We start from the raw sequence: 10194 nt of genomic DNA, 5'->3' as shown, positions 1-10194 counted from the left end.
TAATTCCCACAGCCAGAGCCGTGGAATTCCCACAGCCAGAACCGTGGAGTTCCCACCACCAGAACCAGGGAAATCCCACAGCCAGAACCATGGAGTCCACACTGCCAGAACCATGGAGTCCACACTCCCAAAGCCAAGGAATCCACACTGCCAGAACCAGGGAATTCCATCATCCAGGACCATGGAATTCCCACAGCCAGAATCAAGGAGTTCCCACTCCCAGAACCAGGGAGTTCCCACTGCCAGAACCAGAGTTCCCACTGCCAGAACCAGGGAATTCCCACTGCCAGAACCTTGCCCTTCCCCCTCTGCAGAGCCTCCCTGCACCCCTGTGCAGATCCATGATGTGCAGGCTGCCCGTGCAGAGCCATTCCCACCCGGCAGAGCCCGGCTTCAGCTGCTCCCAAAGCCTGGATGTGCTGCTGGAAATGCAGAAGGAGCTGGGAAGCAGCCAAATGTTTGGGGTTTGGGGGTTCAGGGGCTGATCCCCTCGTGGGAGGGATAATTCAAGCAGCAAATCCCCCATGGAAGGGGCGAGCATGGAGCCATCCCCATCCATGGTGCTGGAATTGGGGATGAATGGAGCAGGCAGCTGGGAATAAGAGTTAAGGGAGGTTCAATCCCAAAAAAGAGCTTGGCCACGTGGAGGAAGGACCCATCATGCTGAGCATCATCACCCATGGGATTTACAGGACCAAAAATATCCGAAACCCAATCCAGGGACATCAGTCCCAACGTCCAGGAGCTCAGGGGTGGCCGTCCCCTCCTGCAGCCCCTGGTCACGGGGCAGCAGCCAGGGCCACCAGAGGCTGTTGGTGTCACCAGACCCAGAGGGACAGCAGGGCCCCAAGTGCCACTGCAGCCAGCAAACCAATCTCTGGAAAAAAACTCTGGAGAAAGCCAGGTATTCCTGGAGTGAGATTTTCTTTCAGGAATCCTGCTGGGAGCTCCCAGCCCCGCAGCACGGCTGGGGGGAATTTGGCAGCACCCGTGCAGAAGGAGCTTGGAAAAAATGGATAAAATGGGTTCCAGTCCCTCCCTGCAGCATCCCAGCACTCCCAGGCTGCAATCCCACATGGAATCACCCTGCTTCAGTTGCCAGCCCAGCTCCCTGCACGGGGATGGCTCCATGCTCGCCCCTTCCATGGGGGATTTGCTGCTTGAATTATCCCTCCCACGAGGGGATCAGCCCCTGAACCCCCAAACCCCAAACATTTGGCTGCTTCCCAGCTCCTTCTGCATTTCCAGCAGCACATCCAGGCTTTGGGAGCAGCTGAAGCCGGGCTCTGCCGGGTGGGAATGGCTCTGCACGGGCAGCCTGCACATCATGGATCTGCACAGGGGTGCAGGGAGGCTCTGCAGAGGGGGAAGGGCAAGGTTCTGGCAGTGGGAATTCCTTGGTTCTGGCTGTGGGAATTCCTTGGTTCTGGCTGTGGGAATTCCTTGGTTCTGGCAGTGGGAACTCCCTGGTCCTGGATGGGTGAATTCCCTGGTCCTGGATGGGTGAATTCCTTGGTTCTGGATGGGTGAATTCCCTGGTTCTGGATGGGTGAATTCCCTGGTTCTGGCTGTGGGAATTCCTTGGTTCTGGCTGTGGGAATTCCATGGTTCTGGCTGTGGGAATTCCGTGGTTCTGGCTGTGGGAATTCCGTGGTTCTGGCTGTGGGAATTCCGTGGTTCTGGCTGTGGGAATTCCATGGTTCTGGCACGGTGAATTCCGTGGTTCTGCCCCATGGCTGTGGGGCTGGAGGAGGCTGGAGCTGAGCTGTCCCCACAGGAGCTGGTGGGTGAGGAGGATGAAGTTCAGGCTGAAGGCTCATCTGCCATGCCTGGCATCTTCCAGGATGCAGGAATGTGTCTCTCCACCAGCTGGAAGTGGGGCCATGGAGCCAGCGAGTCCCACAGAGCACCCCTACCCCGTGGCTGTCCCTAGGATGGGGAGCACAGGGATTTCCTCATGCTCTCCAGATCCTCTGGCACCCCGAGGTGCTGGGACAGGTCACCCACACCCCCGTGGGACAATTCCCCTCTGGGACAGCTTCTCCCCTCCAGGTGCCCCGGCACAAACCCTGAGTGTGGGATTATTTTCCTTCAGCACTGCCGACCCTTCCCCACCCCACAGGGACCTCACAGCACACCCAGGGTCCCCTGACTCCTTCCCACCCCTAATCCAGGCACAGAAAGCCACCCTGCCCCCAAAAATCAGGAATAAATAAGAAACCGTGGCACAGGAAAACCTTCAGCCAGTTTTTGTACCTGCTGCTGCCCAGGGCACGGCTCGGCTCTCTGGAGGCTGCAGGTGTCAGGTTTAGGGGAAAACACCGGGGATTGGGAATCTCTCCTCCTTCCCAGAGCTGCCAGGAGGAAAGGATCCTGCGCCGGGAGCCCGGCGGGAGCTCACGCAGGGTCCGCAGTCACAGGGGTCGGGTTTCTGTCCCCGAGGGCAGCGTAAAAATAGAGGTGAGGAAAGAGAATCTGCTGAGCAATGGGGCAGCGGCAGCAGCGGGGCTCGGAGCAGGGCAGCCCCTTCCCCGCAGGCGGCGGGAGCGCTGGAACCCCCGGGGCCGCTCCCCGGCCGGAATTAATCCCGGGGCTCTGCGCAAAGCGGGATCAGCTCCGCGCTGGCTCAGGGCCACAATCCTGTTAAAGGCCGGGTGGCCACGGCAGAAGTGGCCAATTAGCCCGGCCTCGGGCACTGCCTGCCCGGGCTCTCTCCCCCCGAGGCTCGGGCTGCCCCAGCGTGTCCCGCTGCCGGCGCAGGGCGGCCCTTAATGAGCTAATCAAGCCCTAATGAAGAGCTGGAGCTTTAGCCAGGCGGGACCCCCCGGGCCGTGCTGGGGTGGCTGCGGGGGGCTCAGCCCAGCCCGGCTCCCCCCCGAAAGGACCGGCCCTGTGCTCCTTGCGGCTCCTGAGAAAGGCCAGACGAGCTTGGGGAGGAAGCATAAATCAGAGCTCGGAACAATGCCCCATTGTGGGGCCCTGCCGCAGCCCCGCCGTGCAGCCCGGCCCGGGGAGCACCGGCCCGGGCGGGATGGGCCGGGGCAGGGACAGGGATGCGGGACCCCGGCCAGCCCCAGCCCGGCTCCGAGCTGTGCCTTCAGCTGCGGATTGTCCCCCGAGCCCTCCCCGGGACCCCCCGGACTGGCCAGAGCCCTGGCTGCGGGCCACCGCTGGCGCTCGGCTCCCGGCCCCGCTCGGCTCCTCGCCAGCCTTTTCTTGCGCTGCTCCGGGGCGGAACCCAGAGCCGCCCTGCGGGGACAGCGCTGGGTCCCACGGGAGCAGAGCCTGTGCCACCGGCCAGCTCGGACAGCCGCACCTCGGGCCATCGGAGGTGTTAAGTTCGGCTCAATAAACGGCTGAATTTGGGGGCAGAATTACAAAATCAAGGCAGATTTGTGTCTCTGAGAAGCCCGATGTGTCCGGAGGGAGGGTGGGTGACTCAAGCAGCACTGGGACACCACGGGGACACGTTTGGAGCCACCCTCCCTGGTGGAAACAGAGGGGGTTTGATATCTCCAGCATCACAACCGATCCCAAAAGTTTCAGTACCCCAAAGCAAGCCCTGTTTGATGTCGGAGCACCCCGATTGTGCCCACACCAAGAGCGTCCAAGCAGGAATGACACCGTGGGCTCACCCAGCAGCAGTGACAGGAGAGCTGGGGCTGCTGGCCCGGGAGCTGAGCTCCTCTGCCACTCCTGGCGTTTATCCTGTGAAATATTAATGGCCCGTGATTCATCCCCAGCAAGGAGGAGGTGACAGCCACGTGTGAGCATCCCTGTGCCTCTCCCTGCACACGCACACATGGATCCCCACAGGGAGGTATCCAAAGGCATCCCCAGCCCTCCAAAGCCGCTGTTAAAGCTGTTCTGGGGGATATTTTTGACATTTTTCTCCATCCCGGTGCTGGCAGCTCATTAACCACAAGCCAGGAGCGAGCTCAGCCTCCCTTCACTGGGCTCTGCAGTGCCACCAGCAGCTCTGTCCCCGGAGATGGGGCCACCAGGGCTGCCCAGTTCCACACCAGTGCCAACCAGTTCCACACCAGTGCCAACCAGTTCCACACCAGGCCTGCTCAGTTCCACACCAGGGCTGCTCAGTTCCACACCAGTGCCAACCAGTTCCACACCAGTGCCACCCAGTTCCTCCCCAGACTGGTGGCAGCCCTCCAGCTTTACCAAGAGCCCCCTGTTCATTGCACATCCAAGAGATGGTGACACCACGGTGAACCCAGCGAGGGAGGCATCGAGTGGTGGCGTTTTAGCCCCAGATCCCCCATTCTCCTGCTGGGAGAATCCGTCAGAGCAGCCCCTTCCCAAGCAAATCCCCCCGGATGGCTCCGTCCCCGCCCCCGCCCGGGCTGAGCCTGGTTTAATTGGTTCCAGCTCCTGCAGGCTTTGAAAGATGAAAAGCCCTCGACGGGAGAAGTGTGGAGCGTTCATGGTTTATTAATGGCGAGCCATCATTATTTTACCTTTCAAGTGCTCGGGCAGTGGCGAGGAGGGAAGGAGAGGGGGGAAACCGTGTGAACTTCCCGTGATTTTCTCTCCGTCTCCGGGGTGCCCCCAGCAGCCAGCGCCGCCGCTTTTCCCGAGGGGCTGCGTGGCAGATTGATGGTGGCATCCCGGGAAAACAGCATGGGAGAGGCAAACAAAGGGAGCAGCAGATGCCAGGAGCCTCCAGTGCTCCATCACCGCGCTCAGCCACCCCAGCCCCTCTGCTGAGCACAGCTGGGTGGAAATTCATCTGCGTGCCCAATTCCCACGTTTGCTGCTGGTGCAGCTCCCATCCAAGTGTTGGCTGGGAATTATAATCCCCAAAGGGCTGGGCTGGGAGGGAAAAAGGGATTTGGCAGCGCTGGACCAGGCAGAGACGCTCCCAAGGCTCTGATGGATTCATCCCCACCCCAGCACGGATAAAAAATCCCGGGATACGGCGAGGAGAGGACGCGGAGCAGCACAGGGCAGGGCAAGGCTTTTTCAAATGTGTTTTGTTTTTTGTTTTTTTTTGTTGGTTTTTTTTTTTTTTTCCTTTTTATTGGCATAAATAGTTCATACACTGTCACCTCACCAAACACTGCACGAGAAACCACGGGAACAAATGGCTATCCAGGTCTGCAGGTCCCAGAGATTCGCACCCAGCCAGACAGCAGAAATTAGAAATTACTTTCTTCAAGTGTAGAAAACGTTAGAAATGTTCCTGTACAAATTTACAGCGGGGAGAATCCATCGTGCCTTTCTCAGAAATTCCTTTTTCTTTTTGTTTTTTGGGGTTTTTTTTGTTTTGTTTTTGTTTGGTTTGGTTTTTTTTTGTTGGTTTTTTTTTTGTCAGTGGTTTGTGGGGGTGATTTGTATATTTGTATTTTTATTTCTCACCAGCTTCTTTTTTTCCAGAGGTGTTTTTTTTTTTTTACAACAACGACAACAAAATACATATATATATATATATGTCTGTGTGTGTATATATATATATATATATATATTTATAAAAAGAAAAAAAAGGAGGTGGAGGGAGGAAAGGGGAACTGAAAATCAGCTCATTCTGCAGAACTACCACGGAGAAAACGAAGCAGGCCAGCGAGTTCAGTTGGAAACTGTACAGGATTGAGGTCTGTATATATCTATATACATACATAGAGAGATATGTATATATATCCATATATACCTTATGTACAAGGCAATGGAACTCGGGAATTTACAGGGACCTGAAATTAAAGGCAGCGCTCGCAGCTGACCAAGCTTCCCCCCCAAAGAGTTGCTGTTGGCAACAAAAATAGATAAATTCAAATAAATTCATAGCAAGTCAAATAAATTTAAATAAATTCATAGAAATTCAATTAAGTTCAAATAATTTAAAATAAATAAAGGGTGAAGAAAGGAGGAAGGGCTGGACCCAGGGCACTTGGGGGGCAGAGAGAGGCTCGTGGCACAACCAGCACAGAGCCCTTCTCCTCACACAGCCAGAGAGGCCGAGTTCCAGGCACCAGCTCTTCCACAGAATCCTAAATTGGCACAGGGAGGGGTTGGACTGGGTGTTGAGAGGGAATTTTTCTTGGTGAGGGTGGGCACGGGTTCCTGGAGCAGCTGTGGCTGCCCCTGGATCCCTGGAAGCGTCCAAGGCCAGGCTGGACAGGGCTGGGAGCAGCCTGGGATGGTGGAAGTGTCTCTGCCACGGGGTTTGAGGTCCCTTCCAACCCAAACCATTCTGTAATTCCAAAGGCTGAGCAGCTCCTCTACCTCCAAGACATTCCTTTCTGCCTCCCATCCATCCCAAAGCTGCATCATCCCAGCTCCTGCCACGGTCAAGGACTGGATAAAAGTCATGGGGGCCGAACTCTGAGCTCGTCATTCCCAGAAATCGCCCGGTCAGGGCTCAGCCAGGATTTGGGAACTTGTGGGGAAAAGGGAAATAGAAGAAAAAGCCAGAGCAGGGAATATCCTTTAGCAGCCACAGGAGGAGACGGAGCTTTGGGGCCACCTCTTCCCCCTCTGGGAGAGTCCGCACGGCCCAGCCCCAAACGTGGTGACCCCATCAGCACCAAAACGCTGGAAAAATCCTCCGGCAGCAAAGTCAGGGAGCTCTGGGAAGAGAGGGGAGGGCGATGGGAGGATGGAGCAGCAGGGCTGGGCCAGGAGAGGATCCCGGGGCTGTGAGGGCCGCCCTGGGGCTGGGGGCGGCTCCGGCATCTCGGAGGCAGCGCCGAGCTGAGCCCAGCTCGGCTGGAAATAGCCCTGGCTCTCTGCTGGCTCCCAGCTAAACCGAGCCTCCGGATGGACCCTGTCCCTCCTCGGAGCTCCTATTAGAGGCTATTGTGGAGAGCTTCTCCTGCATTCCCTCCCCGCTGAAGCGCTGGATATTTATAAACTGGGCCAAAGGGAAAAAATATCCTTCACAAAGGCAGAGACAAAAAAACCCCAAACAACAACAACAACAAAAATAAGATTTGTTGGTTCGGTGGGTGGGGTTTTGTTTAAATAATGAAGACTTTAAAAATAAGAAGGAATGATGGAAATAACGTGGCAGCCTGAGCAACTGGAATGGAAGGGAAGGAGCTGCTCCTCGGAGCTCCTTTGGGATAAATTGAGGATGATCATTGTGCTGTGCCTGTGGCTGAGACACCACAGCGAGCAGACAGGGGAGGAAGAGGCTGGAGAGCAGGGAGAGGTTGGCTGTAGGAATATTTAGTTTATTCCAGGTGCCCAAAATTCCGTGGAGAAGGGTGTGGCCAAGGGAGAACGAGATAGAACAAGGGGAATGGCTTTAAAGAAGGCAGGGATGGATGGGATACTGGGAAGAAACTGTTCCTTGGGAGGGTGGAGAGGGGCTGGGATGGAATTCCCAGAGCAGCTGGGGCTGCCCCTGGATCCCTGGCGGTGTCCCAGGCCAGGCTGGACAGGATTTGGGGCAGCCTGGCACAGTGGGAGGTGTCCCTGCCATGGCAGGGGGGGGATGGGATGGGCTTTGAGGTCCCTTCCCACCCGACCCATTCCATGGTTCTGTGGCTGAGGCTGCAGCCCAGTGAGGCCCTGACACCACAGGGGAACCCACCCAACACCCAGCAGCCCTCAGTTCATTGTTCCCTCGACTCCTGGCCACAAAATCCACCAGGGATCTGCCAGCAGCTGCGAGACCCCACGGGGGACATCAGGGTGAGACCTGCCAGGCCAGGCCTTGCGACACAGGGAGCAAACCCATGACAACCCCAAGAGAGACCTCGTCCCTTCCACCACAGATCCACACAATATCCATCACCCTGGTGATGAGCACCACCCTGGTGTCACCTTCTTCCTCCTCCCAACACCTTTCCCTGTCTCCTGCTCACCTGGGAATCCACACCTGCTCAGAACCCAAACCCACAGAACCAGCAGGACCCCGCTCCCTCTGCGTGGGGTTTGGGGATCGGTGACACCTCCCCGTGTCCCCCCAGCACCCAAAACCTCTGGGGAGGGGATTTGGTGCCTGCCCCAGAGGCCGGGAGCAGCACAGGTGAAGGCATTGAGGCATCTCTCTCAGAGAGACCCCGAGGTTTCAGTGCAAGGTTTGTGGCACGTGTGTGCAGAGGGACAGCTGGGGACACCAGGGGGGAGCAGGGACACCTCAGGGGAACAGGGACACCTGGGGGGAGCAGGGACAGCACAGGCCATGGGTGCTGCGGGCTGGGCTGGGGTGAAAGGCAGGGAGGAGCTGGGAGGAGAAGGTGGGATGAGCCCTGACTCAGGGAGCCCCGATTGTGCTGCTGGAGGAGGGAGCAATTCACCCAAACGAGGGCTCAGCCCGCCCAGCCCACTCAGCCTCAGCCCCAAAAGCCATCCTGCCCCATTCCAGCTCCCTGCACTGCCTCCCATCCCAAAAACATCAGCAGGAGACTCCTCCAGATCCTTTTGGGGGCTGGATCCACCCCTCCCTGCTCCTGCCCACCTTGGAATTTTCACACTTGCACGCGTGGGGATTTTAATACCCCCACAATTAAAATCCCATCTCATCCCAGCTGCAATTAAGTTTCTAATCTTCATTTACTTATGCTAAAGCACTCCCAACACCAGCGAGGAGGAGCTGGAGCAGCAGCCAGACAAACCAGGGCTGGCTGGGTTTGCAAAGCCTCGTCACGGCTCCAAATTAAAGCGAACTGAGACTACAATTGAATTATCCGGGATGGTTCCTGTCAAACAATTATGCTCCATGAGAGCCTGGGAATGCAATTTGCTCTCATCTGACAGCTCATCCGAGGGGCTGGAGGGCCCATCCAAGCTGGGGGGGAGAGGGAAATACCAGCACGTGGAATTCAGGTGGCAACAGCAGTTCCCAGAGAGAATTTTTTTGGGAAACTCTGGGATTTGGCTGATGGGAGATGAGCACGGGGGAAAATGGTCCTGGGCATGGCTGAGATGTCCCAGAGCGGGGCTGGGAGCTGCTCTGTACAACCAGAGCCTGTCTGCATTCCCAGCTGAAGGAATGAGCGCGGGAAGGCCACGGGAGAGGGGATGGATCCCAATTCCAGCCGCCCTGCTGTGCCCAGCCCCAGAGCACCCCCAAAGCCGGGGTTTGGGCAGCGAGGAGCAAAGCCAGGAGCAGGGCAGGGATGGCGAGCAGGGGGCAGGGCTGGCTGATGGCACACACCCGGGAAAAGCGGAGAAATTAAAGGGAATGCGGAGAGGTGTCCCGCTGGCAGGGAGACCCGCGGGGGGACACGTAAGTGGCCGCGGCTGGGAGGGAGAGAAGCCACTTGTGAAAGGTCAGGCTGCCCACGGAGGGGCTGCGGGGGCGCGGGGGCAGCGGGACAGATGCATTTCCCCGCGGGGGGCAGCTAATGGCAGTGGCACTCCCTGGCCCCGCAGGATCCGGGGATAAACTCATGAATCAGCGACATTCCCCCTTTTTCCATGACAAAACCGCAAAGAAATAAATAAAGGGAATTAAAGAAACCCACAGAGAACCGAGAACAAGCCCTCCCCAGGCGAGCATCGTCGTGAGCACTGGATCGGGATCAGAGGAGCCCCGGGGATAAACTGCAGTCATCGTCCCGTGGGTCACCCCTGCTCGGGGGCTCTGTCCCCAGAGCCTGTGCGCGGAGAGCCGCCCGCTGTCCCCATCCCACCGCAGCCGGGCGCTCCCGGCGCCGCTCCGGCTCCTCCGCCCGCGCCGAGAGGATTCCCGGGATGAAGAAACGCCGCGGGGAAGATCCCGGTCCCGGCCCGCTGTCGGCCCCGCTGCTCCTCCGTAGCGCAGGGTGGGAAGCGGAGAGGAAGAGGAGACCCGCTGGGGAGGAAGGCACCGTCCCATAACTCCTCCCGTCACAGCCTGGAGGGGACACAAGGAGCAGAGTCAGCCCTGGGCGCCTCCTCCCGTGGGAACGTGGGGGTTTGCGGGGAAGATCGTGGGGAAAAAACCCCTCCTGGAACAGTTTTGGCACGGAGCTGGTCCCAAAAGCAGCGGCACCGGGGGAAGCCCTGAACTCCTGCACCTCCCTGCCAGCCCTGCCCAGCTCCTGGAGCATCATCCGGAGGGGAAAGGGCTCCTTGGGTACCCCTCCCATCCCTTTGCATCCAGGATCCCGCGGGCTTTGTGCCCCGATGATCCCTTGGATCCAGGGATGGCAGAGCCTGGGGCACCACAGCCGGCTCATCCCTGTGCACAGCCGGGATTCCTGGACCTTCCAGGACCTAACAGGAGCCTTCCAGGACCTGACAGGAACAACA

At 58.1% G+C, this 10194-nt stretch overlaps 1 protein-coding gene across 1 annotated transcript in view; it reads right to left on the bottom strand.

Moving 5' to 3' along the window:
• Window positions 1–7396: 7396 nt before the first annotated feature.
• Window positions 7397–10194, bottom strand: part of KSR2 (kinase suppressor of ras 2) — a 66245-nt gene continuing 63447 nt past the window's right edge. Inside the window, exon 19 of the mRNA XM_038152864.1 lies at window positions 7397–9796. Within this exon, the coding sequence (XP_038008792.1) occupies window positions 9790–9796 (7 nt within the window). The 3' untranslated portion in view covers window positions 7397–9789. The remainder of the gene's footprint in view (window positions 9797–10194) is intronic.

This window comes from Motacilla alba, chromosome 15 (assembly GCF_015832195.1).
Source record: "Motacilla alba alba isolate MOTALB_02 chromosome 15, Motacilla_alba_V1.0_pri, whole genome shotgun sequence".
Classification (NCBI taxonomy): Eukaryota; Metazoa; Chordata; class Aves; order Passeriformes; family Motacillidae; genus Motacilla; species Motacilla alba.
This window is presented reverse-complemented; position numbering and strand designations above follow the sequence as displayed.